We start from the raw sequence: 18,628 nt of genomic DNA on the forward strand, positions 1-18,628 counted from the left end.
ACACCAATCAGGCCCTCGAGGGCTGGAGTTGCCTACCCCTGCGCCTAGCACTACACAGCTGATTAAAATAATCAAAGCTTGATGATGAGTTGGTTATTTGAATCAGCTGTGTAGTGCTAACCGAGGTTGGGAAACCCTGTTCTAAAGTAGGCCACTGTTTCTCAACCTTTATTACACCAGGGACCTAAAAGCTATATTAGCGTCCTTCCTCCACTGCTGTCCACTGAGAACAAAAACCCAAAGAGATTATATTTTCCTAAATAATTGGTTTTCAAGAGATAAACAATTGGACAAAGGAGTTTAAAACTACACCAGATCATGACTATATATCAAGCGACCTACCTAGGGGTACAGAATGTTTTTTTTTTTAAAGACCACTGCGGTGCCAGGGAAAACAAGGCAAGAGCAAAGCCAGACTAGTGTTTTATAGTCCTTATCCAAAACCAGGTCAAAAGCCAATGTCTGCATAACAGCCAAACAAAATCCCTACTGGGATTATTCAGTTGGGCTGTCGAAAGGCACTTTGGAAAAAATACTTTTCTCAGGCATATCAATTTCATTATCATTTAATGGTTTACATTTACTGTATATTCAGGCAAAAAATATCAGTACTGGTAAAATGCGAACACATGTAGTTGAGAAAAGAAATGTGCTTTTACTGTATCAAACTTGAATTATTTAATTAGTGATACATCTTTCTCCTCCAGGTATGGTGTGGTGCCTATCGGCCTGAATATGCCAGCCAGTGCATCAAGACTGACTCCCACAGTCCCCTAGAATACAGGTAACGACCAACAGTAAAAATGTAGCGCTTGGCTATTCCAACATACAGTATTTTCTGTCAATCTGTTAACACTCTTCACCTATCTTCTCTCACAGGGTACTTGGCTCCCTACAGAATTTTGGAGCATTCTCAGATGCATTCCAGTGCAAACCAGGTACTCCCATGAATCCTGAGATGAAATGTCGGGTGTGGTAGCCAGTTTGGGCTTTTCAGCTCTACTCTTGTTATTTATTTCTTGACTGGGGCAGCTAAACAAAAGAACATGCTTAACAACCACCTTGTGTTATACTGACGCCAAAGAGACATCCTGCCTTGGAGTATGTCTGATTGATTTACATGGCAGAAGATAACAGACATTTACACAAGTGTTACGGATTGGATAACTGACCAAACTACACCCTAGTATCACCACTTGAAGCAGACGATGAGACAGGAAAAACACTTGGAATGCGTATGTACTTATATGGCTACTCAACCTAAAGATGTTGTCTGTGGGTGAACAGTTTTGCTTGTTCTTGTTTACAAGTGGTTTTGTTGCATACATCTGAAGCTCCTATGGACCAATGTGGGTGGTCAGTGGATAGATGCATAGTTGGGCAAATGTAGGACTTTCCTAAGACCTTGTGGAATATGTTTGAGCCAAGCTGGCTTTATATGCTTTAACTGACTTTTTAAAGAATTTCCTAAATAACTCTTTGTTATTTTTGCCAAGTCATTCAGATGGCAAATCCACAGCGCTTTTCAGCCCACATATTTAGTGGCTTTCATTTATGTGCAAAAGTGATATTTTGGTACTGAGTTGCCTGGTACAATCCTGTCTGATATGGAACATTTGTTTTTTAAGACATTTTGCCACAGGGCAAGAGTCAAAAGTGAATAATAAGTCTGACATTACAGTGTGACTATGAAATGAATAAAGGCTCTGTGAAAATGAAGAGCAGCGGTGACCTAGAGATGGACATAATTAGTCTCACTCCTAGGCCAAGGCTTGGCTACGTCATTCTTTGAAATGAAACCATTTACCTGAAGACGTCAGACTGTTAAACCTTTGCAGCTTTAACCTTATATGAACATTTTGAAAAAATAAAAAAGGATGGCTTAAAATGTTTTTGATACAGCATGTATAAATGTGAGATCTACAAATATATATGCTTGGAAATAAGCTTAAATACTTGCTAGGCTAGCACTGTTTTGTTTGAGATTCATTTATAGTGATAATGATCTGCCATGGAGTGATCAGTGTCTTATATTAGATACTCAATACTCGATCACAACTGAAAGTGATTTGACTTACTTGACTGACTTATTGTTGTGTTACAGTATGTTTCAGAGACAAACATTTGATCAACAGTGCTCCTGATCTCGGGCTTTGTCCACACAGCACCAGTCAGCATTTGGGACTAGGATATGATCAGAAAGAAACGTTTAGAGGAGTGTTTTTCAAAAAAGGTACACAGAGAAGTCTTTAACTGTATACAATGCTTTGTGTTTTCTGCATAAAATAAACAGAGCAGAAAACTGTTCCCAGCATCCCGTAATAGTCATGGGGTTAGCGCCTACCAATAGTCCTGGCATCGCCAGCAGAAAGTAACAGAGGGGATTGACACTTCATATAATGAGGAATGTGCAGCCATGTCCTTTCCTCCATGTCTCCTTCCACCGTTTAAAAAATATATATACAGAGACAAATACACTTTACTTTTGCTTCCGGATACCCCGTTCCATATTGGGTGTGCAAGAAATAGAGAAATGAAATAAAATATTCCCCCCAAAAAAGGGATACTAGGTGTAGCATTTTTTATGGTCTGGCTTGGATGTCTAAAATGCCAATATTTCAGATATCACTACAAGGTGTTCCACAATAGTTTCCAGGACAGGCAACACATGTTCACAATTTGACGAAGTTGTTTAAAAAAAATGTCCAGTCTTCATAATTCCTTACCCGTTGTTGTGTATCTTGCCGTGATTGAACACATGCTCTTCTGAGAACATCTATAAGCTAGAACTTGATTATTGTATGCAACCTTTGAGGCAAAACCCTATAGTCATTGGCATATCCACACAGAGGTGGAACGTAGGTTTGAATAGAGAAGCAGGTGAAGTCCAGGTGAAGGGGCACGTCTTGATCTCTGCCATTGACTAGTGGCCCAGAGAAAGACTGTGCTGGTGCGTGTGTGGGGACAGTTGGGAGCCTGGTAACTAACCGCTATAGGGGCCTCTTGGACAGACTGACAGATTGACACTGGGGAAATAGCTTCTCATTAGAGAGTTGCCAGTCAAGGCCAGGACTGTTATTTTCTACCTTGATTAACAAGTAATGACAGCAGAACTAAAGGGCAGAACAGGAGAGAGAACCTGACAACATGATCAAACAGATTGCCATGGTGGAACAGAGGGTTTTGAAGCACTGCTGGGGAAAGAAAACACACATTGTTAAAAGCTCAACACTGTCATTGAGAGAATTCAGGATGCCTTTGTCAATTGAACATGACTGTTATGTCTGATCAGAGGCTGATTTAGTGAATGTTCATGATATATGTATCTTGCCTTTGAAGCTTTATTTACAATCACTCTGCCTGTTTACTTCTTGTAATGGCTTGGATGTTGTGCAGTGCAGGGGATTCTGATAGCTTTGTTACTGGTGCCTGTTTCACTTGGGATGTGAGTGGTGAAGTAGTTTGTTGCCAATCAAAGCGACTATCCATAGTTGACAAGGAATTAAAATAACCAACAGTGACAATATAAAGATAAAAGCTAGATAACCTACTTGGGTTGCTTCTGAAATAGCACCCTATTCCCTATATAGTACACTACTTTGGGATGTGCCATTGTATTTGTTATTTGGTTGTCCATTTAAACGAAATGTTATAATGGTTTCATCATGCACATAAGATTTAAACAATACCATTCGCACAAAATCAGTTTGAGAATTGTACATACCTCTTACACATTGACACACAATAGCCTCTTCAACCTGTGATAATAGATATACATTCCCCCACTAGTATTCCTTAGACCATTAGAATCAAATAAATACCCAAACTACAGCTATCTGCAATTGGATTTGTACTTTTCTTACATAACTAGCTGATGATATAACTATAAACCAAAATGGAACACAAATAAAATATTTCTGAAGCAACAATAGGATACCTTGTCAGTGCTGTGTGCTTCTCTGGTAATTACAGGTGAAAGCTCATGCTGCTATATAATTATCTATATAAACAGCTTTTTTTGTGACTCAATCTGTTATTAGCGCTATCAATTGATTGTTTACCTGAGACGTTTCAAGTCTCTTCTTTTCAATGTTTTGTGATCATAAAGAGCTATGGAGCTAAATCCTCACTTCTCAAACTAGTGAGTCATTTTCAAACTTTTGTTAAATGTTTGTGTGCATCACAATGTTCTGAATTTGTGCCATTTTGTGATAATGCATATTGCATAAGTAATATGCTAATTATGTTACTGTATATCTTGGTGTAAAAACAAATGCTATACTTATTGAAGATATTACGTAAATTGATTAAATTAACTTGTATCTAAGCATAACAAGTGTTTGGCCTGAGTTTATTGTGGAATGCAAGTTGGATATTTTAACTGTTTATATTACCTTACATAAGGTATATACATTTTTGCCTAGATAAACCCAAGTCGATCTAATGATGCTATTTCTTCCAGATCAGGTACAAATATTTGATTCATGAGAAGTTGATAGCTTGTGTGTGTTCCAGCTCTCCATGTCAAAAATAATATGGTTACTATAAGGTCTTACACCTGGCAGCTCTGTCCAGATCAGATGACTGAACTCCATGTTTGTATTTCACGAGTGTGGAAAGTGTTCAGATCTCTGCAAAACACTCAACATCAGGGTGAAGTCATTGTATTCAATCCCATAAGCCACTAAACAGCTAGTTTTAATTTTAATTGGGCACAACACATACATACAAAAAGTATTTCAAACAGTACATTGTAGAACGTCACAAGCCAATGAGCAATTACTATACAATAAAATCTACAATGTTATATGTTATGTGAGGTATCTGATTAAGGAAAAAGTATCAGGATAATTTATAGGAATGTCTAGCGAGGCATGCGTAAGTCAGCACCAGCCTCAGCACACATACAGTGAGTGTTTAAATGAGCTGCTCTGTGACGGAACTGGAGTGACTGGCCACTCACCAGTAAACAAGCAACTTTATACTATTTAATAACATTATGCACAATCATTTATAAATAAGGATTTACAAGCTGGAAAACATCTAGTAATCTACTATATCGAGAATCAAAATTGATTTGGTTGTACCGAGTTAGAGTATCTATTATAAGAACCATTGACGCAGATTCAAAAGGTTATAATCATCCTGCTTCACAGTCCAGATTTGCCCCTCTTGATTGGTGGTCGGGGTTCAGCTCTCCTCCCCAAAGTGCACTTGAGTTGTCACAAGTCCAGGGTGTGTTCAGGCTTCATCTGGTACAAACATCATCGTTGCACTGGGAGGAGATGTAGTGAGATACCTAGGTTATACTACTATATGGATAAACCTTCAACAGGGTATTTTACATAGTGCTCTGATAAAGGCTGACTGACCGAAAGCTCAGCCACAATTACATACATTTGCATATGACTGGAAGAGTGCAAAGACTTTTGCCTCCAGCACCTTCACTAATCAGCTGTGTGTGCGGTAGATTCTGCATGTTATTACATAGTGAAAGGCCGAAAAATGGGTACTCTTTCAGATATACTCATTCAAAGCAAAGCAAAAACAACTCAGGGGGATGAGGATCATTTAAATACATCGGGTAGGAAACCCTTTTCCTGGAGTGCCGGAGGTACTGCAGGATTTTGTTCCAACTAGGCACCACACCTGAGCTAATTGATCAGTTCAATCATTGCCTAAATCCAACACACCTGGTCTTCCCCGTCGGTTAAATCCAAAACATGAAGTGCCTACAGCGCTCAAAGATCGGGGTTTCCTACCCCTGCTGTACATGTACTCAAGACAGGTAAGTCAACTATGAGTGACATAATAAGCACACTGCTCCAAGGTTACAGTAGTAAGATTTCTCAGATATTCTGCTGCCTACAGTAGCTGTTGTAGGACATTTATAACTTTCATATTCATCAGCATGTGAAAGCCTGCGCTCTAGAACATCCATTCAGTTCTAAATACAGTCAAGAGGAAATTGTCAAATCAGTTTGGAGATGTTATTGCGGCCCACACTGTAGGCAGTCAGCGTGCCTGTAGGTGAAAATCCAGGGGAAGACACGTCACGTACTACTATATATACACCATATGTTTTGGACTTCGGCGTAGCTACTGTTTTATTTTACAGACAGTATTTTCATTCCCTTTTACATTGTGCCTTTTGAGTTTTGTGGGCTGCATTGATGAGGATGTACTGGTCCTTGGGCTTGATTCATTTATGCTGTAGATAAAGGTTCTGTAGTTTGATTTGTGTGAGCCAAATATTTTCCTTATTTCTGAATGCCACTCTCTCAGAGATGTGGTAACTCAGGAATGGAGAGCTTTTAGCCCATTCTGGAGAACGGATGAGATTTAATCCGTTTTGCTGTCAAATGAAATGCTACAATGGCTGGATTTACAGCCAACTGGGGCAGCTAAGTGTTGGCTCAAACATTTTCATTTTAATGCTTCATTGAGAACAGGACTTGGCCTTCAGCCACAGGAACACTCTCCTGCCACAGATGTACAATTGACGGCAGGTCTCATAAAAGGTTCAATGACATTAACTTAATTCAATCTTCCAAAAACAGAAACCCATAGCTTCTTTGCCATGCAGCACACCTCACAGAAGCTGGCCTGTAGTGTAGAATTTAGGGACCACCTCGCAATTCCCTGTGCACCAAGCCCTGTCCAGGGGAAACCTCCTGGCTTCCTGAGGGAGAGGGTGGAATAATGTCCCTGGGGCCCCTGGTCAGGGGCACAGAGCCGGAGATGCGGTAGGGCACAGGGGCTCCTGAGTGGTGCAGCGATCTAAGGCACTGCATCTCAGTGCTAGAGGCGTCACTATAGTACCTGGTTCGAATCCAGGCTGTATCACATCCGGCTGTGATTGGGAGTCCCATAGGGCGGCGGCACAATTGGCGAAGCATCATCCGGGTTTGGCCCAGTGTAGGCCGTCATTGTGAATAAGATTTTGTTCTTAACTGACTTGCCTAGTTAAATAAAGGTTAAATTAAAAATAAATAAAATGCAGGGGACTGAAGTGATTCCCCTGGGAGAAATGGAGCATTTCCAGCTCTGATTCAGACACAGAAAGCAGCCTGTGAGTGACACTGTTAACTACCAGACAGGCCAGACCTATGTGGGCATATTAACACACCCACACTGGGTGAGCTGGGGTCATTTCTCACCATTGACAGATTAAGTTGAAACTTGTTCTCCTGTGATTATCAAACAGCCACATGCCTTTTTAACTCATGCTGTCATGTTTAGCTCATGATAACCGTGATAAGATGGCTATCCATGAAATGCATCGCCTTCCGGGCTTACAGACCGCGGCACTGCAATGTAGACGTTGGAGCCTAAAGGCTTATTTCACCCACCTCTTCACCCGTATAAAGAAAACATAAAGGTTGCTGTGTTCCCGAGCTGGTGAGAGGACATCTGCTTGTCCTTAGCAGTCACGGGGAAACACCCATGCCTTGCTGGCTCTAGGCCTGGCACTGTGAAGTGTTAGCAGAACATCGGCCTGCAGTTGTGTCCCACATGCTGAGCCTCTTAGGCCTGCAGACATCACTAACAATCACCGGGTCACCAGCCACTCAGTCGCCTGGAAGTATGACTCTGTTTATTTCTCGAGGCATGTGCTTACAAAAACTCTATTGTGTTGTTGAATGACAAACAATGGGTGGGTGGGTGGACGTAAACGTGACTATTAGGGATGTAATGATTCACCGACACGCATCGATCCCTGATTCAAAATGTTGAAGATACGACTGCATCGGTCCACATTCCCCAAACTGATCCAAATGTAGCATGCGTTGGTCAGAAATTCAATTTAAAACATTTCGAATTGCTGATTTCCTCAACTGTTTTGCTCATATTAAGTTCTACCTTCCAAAAATACCTAATCTTCTGTGACAACGTATCCTTCAGTGTCGAACTAAGCATATAACTGTGTTGACGTTTTTAGATCTACAAGTCATTTTGCATGCCGAACAACCCCAGGGAATATCAGTAGCATAGTCAGACTGCGCACTGTGCCCATTCACACACTGACCACTGAGGTAAAATAAGAACTGGAGAATGCGTCCAAGATGTCTGTTGTTCCCTATGTAATCTATTCACGTTCACATAGGTTCAAGGTGGCCAGACCGGGCACTCATCGTTATTGCTCCAATTTGTGGTTTAAGATAACGCATGATTTAGACAGATTATAACACATTATCTATTAAATCACCAATCACCTCCCTACAACAAATGATCAACAGCTCAACCTATTCACGGGAACATCCTCGGGAGATGAAACAGCAGCTATGTTATTCTTGGTCTATCTGTTCTCTTCCTGATTCCATATGAGCACTGAGAAATCGTCAGGTTCTCATGGGAGCCATTTCAAAACCTCACACTGTAGGGATATGCTGAAAAAACTATTACACCAGCCAGAAAGACCATTGTCAATGTTCAAAGGGGTTTGGAGAAGTAAGAGTGATAATACAGGCTGCCTATCTAAAATTGAGGAGATCTGGATCATGGAGTGCAGGCAGAACGTGTGTGGCATTGTCAATAAGGAGTATTCTCTGATACACGTGTGGCTGTGTCTGCACACAGAATCAGTGGGAAATCACCATAAGGAACTTGTTCGCAGCCTGGAAAAACTCAGCTCTTTATCTCAGATCTAAAATGATCTGAGATGTGAGACATGATCAGATCTAAAATGTTCCACTCTGAGCTCTTTCACAACAGCAATAATCACTAAATCATGATAATATCAATTATTCCAGAACATGGTCTCTCTCAAGAATGTTCATGTCTTGCCCATCATTGGTTGGTTGCCAACTTACCTGTGGTCTCTCCCCTGCTTGTACATTGGCTGAGATGTCAAGAGCCTTGGAAATGTCCTCCAATGGTACATAGTCTCCGGGTGAATCCTGGACAAAGTGTAGCAGTACTTTTTCTCCACCTGTATAGTACACAAAACACAGCATGGACAGGCCTGAGATGCATACCAACAACCTCAAATACCAGTCTAGTGTGAACTGATGTTATCACACTGCCCTCTGGTGGAGAGTCTATAGTACAGTCACAGATAGAACAAGGAGCCAGTTGTTTCAGCAGAAGTATAAATCTGAAGCATGTGGTTGGAATTTCCACTCACCACCAAATATTGTGATGAGAGGAAGCCCAGTGGCCAAGAGTGGGAGAAAATGGAGCGAGACTGGGCCGACATTCTGCTAATTTTCTCATCTATGAAACATTTAATCTCAATACAATTTTCTGATCCCAAAAAAGGATTATGTTACAAACAGAGAAAACTATGTTTTATAGACTTTACCCTCCACCAAAGTTTCTAAGAATTGCGTTGTTTAGAAAGACTGCAAGGGCGAATTGAGTCATTGCACACGCGTACTTCATAGACGTTCACTAATGGAAATATGCAAACGAATGCTAAAACGAAACAATAGGATCTCGCTAGCTCGTGCTTGGTTTTGCCCACTTCCTTGCTTGTTCTGCCTACTATGCTTCATTTGCTCCATTGGAAACGACATGCTGTAGTGTATCTTGGGTTAGTTATAAAAAATCTTTGGTACAGTACACAAAAAGTGGCCACAGCATTATATCTATTTATGAAAAAAATCCCCTGAGGGTCTTAACTCATGACACTTATTATCACACATTGTTATGTTTTATGTATTTAGCTAATATTTGAAAAACATATCTTTCCAGCAATCAATTCTAATCACAACAGCTTTGATATGTCTTTCCAGACAGGTCAACCCCTGAAAGCTGTATGGTGTATTTCTGACCTATATATGGTTCAGTCTGGCGATTATCTGGAATGTACTTCAACCTTTTCTCCCCATGTCTGTGTTTGGACCTACCTTTGGCCACAATGAGCATGCCTCCACTCTGTAGGAGGTCCCCAGTGAAGTTCCCCTGGATCCCTTGAGCTTTGGCCTGGAGGACAGAGCAGAGGACAAATCATGTAAAACACCTTCCAATTCAACTCAGACAAACAGAAGAGGACATATACATGCAGTATCAACTGAACATAACCCCCCTACCGTGTCAACCATGAATACAGCAATGCTATTGGACAAAGTGAAATAACAAACGTTACCTTTGTCGTAACCTCTCGTACTTTCTTCCCCAGTGCTGCAGGAACCACACTCAGAGCCGTGTACCTGTTTACAAATGTAAAATTACAAACATAAGTTCTATGCAAGAGCTATTTTTCTTCTTGGCACTCCAAGTAGTACACCTAGGGAAGTAAATAGTATTCAGACAACCCAGCTTACCTTTTGAAGCCCAGGTCCTTGTAGCATTGCTTTTTCTCGTCAATGTAAAGGTCTGCCACAGAAGACAACAGGAGGATTATGATACGATCGCCAAATTCTCAAAACTCTTTTGAGTACAGGAGGGGACTGGCATTTATGGTCGGCTGTGGAATCCATCAGGAGGCAAGTTTATTGCTTTCCTAGTAAATGGCCATAACTATGTAACTATGGCTACTTAGGACACACCCGCTTGCACTGAATGTTACAAAAGGAAGCTACGTATGTTGTGTAAGGGTGACAAAGCTTCTATTGATTCTAAATGACAAACTGTCATTAAAAAGTAAAATGGTATTCAAAGATCAAAATATTTTTTATATGCTTAAAAAAAATGTAAATACTATTTAAGTAAATATTTTATTTGCTTAAATAAAATATCTGTATTTAACTTTTTTTTAAAGTCAATTGTGCTTGAATACATTTGTGGTTGCATGAGAAGTCAAAAAGGTTGGGTTGTAGACATCATTGGTGTATTGACACTTACAGCCAACTGTAATGTGACTTTGGACAACTGACTTTGCCCCCAATCGAGAATCTGTTTTTTTGCAAAGCAGCAATGGCTTTTCTAACCTCCTTTGAAGAATCCCCCCTCCTTAAACTCCTTCAGGCCTGTCTCCTCAGGTCCAATGCCCACCAGGGCGATACCATGGGCTGTCAGGTCTGGTTCCAGTTTACTGATCTCTGCAGCTGTCCAGCGGCACACCTGGCAGCCAAACCTGCGCAGGAAGAACAGGACCACAGGCTTGTCACGCCATAAAGACTGGAGCTCCACACTCTGCAACAAATGACAGAGACAAATGACATGTTATGAAAGATTGAGGGAGGGAGGTTACTTCCCTGAATAGTAATGTCTTTCCCATAGGAGAGTGTTTAAATTGAATGAAGTACATTAGTGGCTCACAAACAATGACTGAGTGAATAATCAATGTAAAATAGTCAGTCAGAACAAAGTAACACTTTCATGTTATGAAACATTGAGGGAGTGAGGAGGGAGGCAGGATAGAAGTAAGCAAGGGAGAGCGGGAGGTATGAAACGTTGAGGGAGGAGGTAGATGGGGAGTGGTTGAGATGGGGAAGATCAATGTTTGTACTCCCTCTACTGAAATGTATTGATCATTTTGACCCATACCTAGGGGATGCCATTTACAATTTGCTGCAATAATAAGATTATACCAATCATTAAAGTGCTGCCTGTGGCTCGCAAAGTAGCTAGTTAGCGGGCTAGGGAAGCCGTTCACAACCTTTCTAAGCCTGGCACAACCTGATAAAGAGAAAACAGATCTGGCCGAACCAGTAAAAACCTGGGTCTATATCTACTTAGTATTGTAATGAAACAGACAGGGAGCAGGTCACGAAACCTCGACCTTCTAGCCCGAAGTCCAGCGCGCTATCGAATGTGCCGCAAAACCATACTCGTGCGGCAGAGTCGATATCCGCGCTTATAAACCCAGGGTCGTTACACTTTCTTCCAAATCAGCTAGCTTACGCTAGCTAGGAGCCTAAACCCAACATTATTAACACACACATTTACGTTTCAACACATTACGTACCTCTCCAGAAACACTCTTCAACAAGTTAGTTCCAGCTGTCTTTAGTTCAATCTTTGCCATTTCCACAGAATGTATTGAATTGACTAGAGACAATATACGTTAGTAAAAACGACTTACTCAACGGACTATTGCAGACACGCTAGTTGCACAACCAGCGTACTAAGCGAACGTACAACGACCACGCCTATTTCCATATTGATATCCAATCACAATCGCGAACAACACCCTGGCGCGATGCACGCACGTGGGCGCGTTTGATAACATAAAGTATACATTTTTATGACCAGATACAAAGTAGCCTATATTCCAATTTCTAGTATTGTTGAGTAAAGTGAATAGCTGGGATTATATCTAGCTATAGATTCAAAGATTATGTAATTTCACGCAGTTTGTGCCAGCGTTTGAATCACAAAACACACATTTTCAAGTTTTATTACTATATGTACGAGTTTACACCAGCCTGGTCTCATAAACTACACGTAACACAGTAAATTTAAATCCGGGACTCTCAAATTAGTATGATATGTTATCTTTGGTTACATAAGGCAGAATGTTACTTAAGGCAGACAGTAGGGTGTGTGGGTGTATAATGTGAATGTCTAGCAACCCAATGGTTGTGTGTTTGAATCTCATTACAGACAACTTTAGGTACTTGCTACTTTACAACTACTTAGCATGTTAGCCAACCCTAACACCTAACCACTAGCCTAGCTAATGTTAGCCATCTAGCTAAGGTTTGCGTTAGCCACAACAAATTGGAATTTGTAACATATAGTACAAATTGCAATTTGTAACATATTGTAGTAATTCTAATTCTAATTCGTTGTAATTGGTAGTATATAACATGAAATGGACGATGGACATCCACAAAATAATACAGACCATATAAAATGAAACATATTATACTACTGAAATATCACGAATTTACATGTATTATGTTATATCTACCCCTGAGTCCAGGTTGCATACAGGTGGAATGAAACGCTTACTTGCAGGTTCCTTCTCGAACAATGCAACAACTAGAAGTAATAAAATATAAGAATACGAACATAAAGTAAATGGCCCAGTAGAATATAATAATTATTTTAGCATAAACCTAATACAGGAATCCACCATTTTTTGTCCAATATTTACACGTATTTTGGGGAAGGTGGGATTGGTAGGCAAGTGTTCAAATTGTGCAATATTTAGAAATCATAATAGTCCTGTACAGTAGACAGGTCATAACACCCATAAAACTTAGCAGTCAAACACGGAAATGGTTCCAATCCTTTATTCAGCTTTCATTTTTCACTTTGTGAATTTTACAAACACTTCAAACGAAGTATGTGTTTGGTGTAGGCCTACATCGGCGTGATGTTTTGATAACCATGTAATTTTCTCACGGACAAGGTGAGTATTATCAATATATTCGCCTCGATTTACAAAAAAAAAAGTGAACTGCTAATTAGCTACAGAGAAGACCTCAGCACGACTACAACTTCCTGCAGGAAGCACCTACATGTCATTATCAGCCAACACTGTCAGCTACCGTTCACCAGCGCGATCAGAGACCTGTGCCCAATTCATGATTAATCCATGTGCTATATTGAAATCAAATCAAATGTATTTGTTACATGCACTGAATACAAAAGGTGTAGACCTTACAGTGAAATTCTTAATTACAAGCCCTTAACCAACAATGCAGTTTTAAGAAAATCCCTACAAAAGTAAGCGATAAGAAAAACAAATAACTAAAGAGCAGCAGTAAATATACAGGGGTACCGGTACAGAGTCAATGTGTCAATGTGCAGGGGGCACTGGTGTCGAGGTAATTATGTACATGTAGGTGGAGTTATTACAGTGGCTATGCATAGATAACAGAGTAGTAGCAGCAGCGTGGGGGGGGCAATACAAATAGTCTGGGTAGCCATTTGATTAGCTGTTCAGGAGTCTTATGACTTGGCGGGTAGAAGCTGTTTAGAAGCCTCTTGGACCTAGACTTGGCGCTCTGGTACCGCTTTTAGTGCAGTAGCAGAGAGAACAGTCTATGACTAGGGTGGCTGGGGTCTTTGACAATTTTTAGGGCCTTCCTCTGACACCGCCTGGTATAGAGGTCCTGGATGGCAGGAAGCTTGGCCCGATGATGTACTGGGCCGTTCTCACTACCCTCTGTAGTGCCTTGCGGTCGGAGGCCAAGCAGTTGCCATACCAGGCAGTGATGCAACCAGTCAGGATGCTCTCGATGGTGCAGCTGTAGAACCTTTTAAGGATCTGAGGATCATGCCAAATCTTTTCAGTCTCCTGAGGGTGAATAGGTGTTGTCGTGCCCTCTTCACGACTGTCTTGGTGTGTTTGGACCATGATAGTCTGTTGGTGATGTGGACGTCAAGGAACTTGAAGCTCTCAACCTGCTCCACTACAGCCCTGTCGATGAGAATGGGGGCATGCTCGGTCCTCCTTTTCCTGTAGTCCACAATCATCTCCTTTGTCTTGCTCACGTTGAGGGAGAGGCTGTTGTCCTTGCACCACACGGTCAGGTCTCTGACCTCTTCCCTATAGGCTGTCTCATCGTTGTCGTTGATCACTGTTGTGTCGTCAGCAAACTTAGTGTTGGAGTCGTGCCTTGCAGTCATGAGTGAACAGGGAGTACAGGAGGGGACTGAGCACGCACCCCTGAGGGGCCCCCGTGTTGAGGATCAGCGTGGCGGATGCGTTGTTACCGACCCTTACCACCTGAGGGCGGCCCGTCAGGACATCCAGGATCCAGTTGCAGAGGGAGGTGTTTTGTCCCAGGGAAATGAATACAGCGTTTTACTTCTTCCGTCTCAGCTAGCTACTGACTACACTTTAACTAGCTAGCTATAGTAGATTAAAAAGTGTTACTTAGCCTTGATAATTGTACAGTATGTCGACTTGGGTCCATTTCAGACCTTATGGAATTTAAGGATGAGCATAAGAGCATTAAAAGGGAGCGAGGACCCCTAAATCTGTCCATGTGGAGAATTGCAGCTATAGTGAGGGATAATGTTTGGGTTGTTGAGTGAAGTAGCATTGGCTCATAGGGCAGGAGCCCATCTCCTGTTTCTGTAGCTTGATGTACAAGTACACCCCCTGGATATGACGCTAGTCTATCGCAGAGCCTTATCCCCAATCTATCTCCTTAATGCGGAGTGCCAAGCAGAGACGCATCAGATCCCATTTTTAGTGTTTGGGATGACTCAGCCAGGGATTGAACTCACAACCTTCCAGTCTCAGGGCCAAAACTAATCACAAGGCCACTGAGTTGTGTAGCAGTTAAGTTAAAGCATCTTAGCAATATAATGTGTTCTTTATAGCTGCCAACGTTCAAGAAAAGAACCACTTAATTATATAATCATTAACCAGATTTTGACACAAGAGAACTCAGTTCCAGAATGTTGTCATTAATGAGAATTAAATCAAAGTCTATTGACATTCAGAATTGACTTTTAGACATCCAGCCTGTATTGTAGTTTCATGACCAGAGACAAATATTGAAAGGCACAGTATTTATTCAGAGTGGTACATGCATTCAGTCTTGATGTATAGGATCCTTCCCAATATATGATTGATATGTCAAGTGGTAAAATCCCAAGTTATCAATTAAAAGTTTATGGAAAACTGCACTTGTGAAAATGACAGCTTAAGTATTCTACAGATGCAATGTCATAAAGCTAACTATTCACAGTATATAGCACATTTCTTGCATTGAAAGGCATGTGGCACTTAGAGACCTGCCAAGAGGCAGGATGTTATAGGTGACCAGGGGATTCCCTCTACCACATGTGAATGACTCCGTGGAGCTTGTAAGTGTAGCCATGCAGCTTATCTTGGCAGTTCACAATGTTGACCTTGCAGATGTGGAATGCAAGTGGAGGAAGCCAGCTGTGCCCAACCAGGTGCAGTCAGTAGAGGCCCTGTACACAGCCCTCTGTCCCGAGAGCCCACTGAGGAGGATCTTCAGTGGCTAAGAAACCATCTCCGGGGCAGGTTCAGTGGAATGGCGTGTCTCCTTGAACCTGCGCCAGAACAAAAACGCTATCCTCCGTCAGTACCGGACATTGTTTAAAAAAACAAGGGCACCTGGGGCATGCAGACATCCTGGTTGGCATGGTGATGTCAGTGGAGCAGCAGGAGGCTATGCGGCAGGCAACAGTTGGACAGTGCATCAACCCCAACTGGCACACCATGAGAGGGAGGTTGACGGCAGGCAATTATGGAGCAGCGGTTAGGGCCAAGCGCGTTACTCCGTCACTGCTAAAAAGGATCCTCATCACAATCAATGGATGGGGTGTTGTCTGTAAAGTGGGGCACAGATTAAGGAGGGAATCAAGGCATTCAAAATGGCTACAGGGGTGAATGTGCAGGAGTCAGGGCTTTGGGTCACAGGTCTGGGATCCTGGGTGCCTCACTGAATGGTCTGGTGGGCACCACAGCGGTGGAGGTCAAGTGTCCCTATGGTGCAAGGGACCTTACCATTGAAGAGGCGGTGAAGTAGAAGGATTTCTATATCAAGGACAGAGGGTTTTATAGCCTCCGTGAAGACCATCTTTACTGGCAACAAGGTCAGCACATGCGTCTTCGCTGTGAGGACAACCAAAGCCTCCAGCACCATCCAGCGTGACGGCCTCTGACACTCATTTTGCTCCTCCTCCTGTCAGGACCTGTTTTCAGGGAAGCCAATGGTCCAAAAATATTCCACAGTTCATACGTGCACACACACTTCCCAGAAAAGGTTCTATTACATACAAGTAGGGTTGCAAAAATTTCCATGGGAAGTTAAGACTGGGAATTTTGCTTAAAATCACCACAAAAGTTACTTGACAGAGAACCTTTTTTGTGGGATACACAAGCCAATTCTAAGTCTTTGAGCATATTTTGGTTAAACTACCCCAATTCAACGGAATTGCAACCCTCTGCATGTACAGTGAACTCTTCCATCACATGTACAGCTGATTATCAAGATCTTGCACTAATGAGATGCTATCGAGCCCATACTACTACACTGTCTGAGCCAAGGACTACATGGTTTCTGGTAAGTTTTGATTACAATACTGGGTGGGGTGAATATATTTTATATGATATACATGATTTTTTGTTAACTAGTAAATAGTAGCTAGTAAATAGTAGCTAGTAATAGTTGTTAACAATTTCTGCTAGTTAGTTTTTGCTACCATGTGGGTTTTAGTTTGCTTGAGCCTGCTAACTGAGTGTTAATAAACCTGTTTCTATACATGTTTCATTTTATTTTATTTATTATCTTACAAAGGAGTTGTTTAATCTAACAGCTTAACTATTTATCTGTACATGGAATTGTATTTGTTTTTTTCTAATCTTTACAGGAAAATGCCACGGGCACTATCTGATGTGTGAAGACATTTCATTGCAGCTAATCTAGAAGGAAAAGCTGTGTACATTTGCAAATACTGTGCCAAATCATATGTGAAGAATGCAACAAAGTTGCAGAATCATCTGGCCAAGTGCATAAAGTTCCCTCAGTGCTCACAACAAGCAACCTCTGACAAAAATCCCTCTACTTCTATTCGAGGTGAACATGATGAATCAGACACCTTATCGATAGCAACAGCTCATGGTCCTCCTGGAATCAGATTTTCTTTTACTCAAATGGAGGAACACAGTTAGAAACGCTGATGAATGTCTTGTTCAAGCTGTGTATGCAACTGGTACACCTCTGATGCTCACAGGCAATGTGTATTGGAAAAGATTTCTTTGACCAGCATACACCCCTCCAAACATACATGCTTTATCTACTCATTTGCTGGATGCAGAGTTCAAGTGAAGGTCAAGCAAATCAGAGAAAGCAGACTATTGCAATCATCTGATGGGTGATCGAATGTTCGTGGGAAAGGAATAATTAATGACATCATCTCCACCCCTCAACTAGTATTCTACAAGAGCAGACACAAGAGACAACAGACATACCGGTCTCTACATTGCAGATGAACTGAAGGCAATCAATGACCTTGGACCACAGAAGGTATTTGTACTGATGACTGACAATGCTGCGAACATGAAGGCTGCTTGGTCTAAAGTGGAGTCCTAACCTCACGTCAACCATTGGCTGTGCTGCTCATGCATTGAATCTGTTCCTCAAGGACATCATGGCACTGAAAACAATGGATACACTCTACAAGAGAGCCAATGAATTGGTTAGGTATGTGACGGGTCATCAAGTTATAGCAGCAATCTACCTCAGCAAGCAAAGTGAGAAGAATAAGAGCACCATATTGAAGCTTTCCATTAACACCCGTTGGGGTGGTGTTGTCATGTTTGACAGTCTCTTGGAAGGGTAAGGAGTCTCGCCAAGAAATGGCCATATCACAGTCTGCCGATATGGACAGCCCCATCAAGAGGATCCTCCGGGTTGATGCATTTCGGGAGAGAGTGGTTAGCAGCCTGAAACCTATAGCAGTAGCCATTGCACGGATTGAGGGAGACAATACCATCCTGTCTGATGTTCAGACGCTGCTTGCAGGTGTAAGAAGAAATCCGTACTGCCCTGCCCACTTCACTGTTGTTCCAAGCAGAGGAAACTGCAGTCCTGACATACATCAAGAAGCATGAAGCCTTCTGCCTGAAGCCCATGCACGTCGCAGCATACATGTTGGACCCCAAGTATGCTGGCAAGAGCATCCTGTCTGGTGCAGAGATCAACAAGGCCTATGGTGTCATCACTACCGTGTCTCACCACCTTGGCCTGGATGAGGGCAAGGAACTTGGCAGTCTGGCAAAGTACACTTCCAAGCAAGGGCT

General features: G+C 41.9%; 2 protein-coding genes across 2 annotated transcripts in view; one reads left to right on the forward strand and one right to left on the reverse strand.

Annotated features, from left to right (window-relative positions):
* LOC139535528 (membrane metallo-endopeptidase-like 1) overlaps positions 1–1,888 on the forward strand; it is a 42,585-nt gene extending 40,697 nt beyond the window's left edge. Inside the window, exons 23-24 of the mRNA XM_071335016.1 lie at positions 708–784; positions 880–1,888. Coding sequence (XP_071191117.1) covers positions 708–784; positions 880–979 — 177 coding nt within the window. The 3' untranslated portion in view covers positions 980–1,888. The remainder of the gene's footprint in view (positions 1–707; positions 785–879) is intronic.
* Positions 1,889–4,685: 2,797 nt separating this feature from the next.
* Positions 4,686–12,036, reverse strand: prxl2b (peroxiredoxin like 2B). The gene is made up of 7 exons (XM_071335017.1): positions 11,855–12,036; positions 10,875–11,079; positions 10,269–10,320; positions 10,091–10,154; positions 9,852–9,927; positions 8,814–8,932; positions 4,686–5,275 (listed from the first exon to the last, which is right to left on the reverse strand). Exons 1-7 carry the CDS (start codon positions 11,912–11,914, stop codon positions 5,249–5,251), a joined length of 603 nt encoding a protein of 200 aa, XP_071191118.1. The 5' UTR covers positions 11,915–12,036; the 3' UTR covers positions 4,686–5,248.
* Between the last annotated feature and the right edge of the window lie 6,592 nt (positions 12,037–18,628).

This window comes from Salvelinus alpinus, chromosome 12 (assembly GCF_045679555.1).
Source record: "Salvelinus alpinus chromosome 12, SLU_Salpinus.1, whole genome shotgun sequence".
Taxonomy (NCBI): Eukaryota; Metazoa; Chordata; class Actinopteri; order Salmoniformes; family Salmonidae; genus Salvelinus; species Salvelinus alpinus.

Bases quoted from the DNA above. Each gene is read 5' to 3' on its own strand.
- prxl2b (XM_071335017.1), bottom strand. From the start codon at position 11,914: ATGGCAAAGATTGAACTAAAGACAGCTGGAACTAACTTGTTGAAGAGT. The intron at 11,080-11,854 runs GTACGTAATGTG...CATTTGTTGCAG, and splicing joins TGAAGAGTGTTTCTGGAGAG to AGTGTGGAGCTCCAGTCTTT. The intron at 5,276-8,813 runs GTAAGTTGGCAA...ATCTCCTCCCAG, and splicing joins AAGCAGGGGAGAGACCACAG to TGCAACGATGATGTTTGTAC.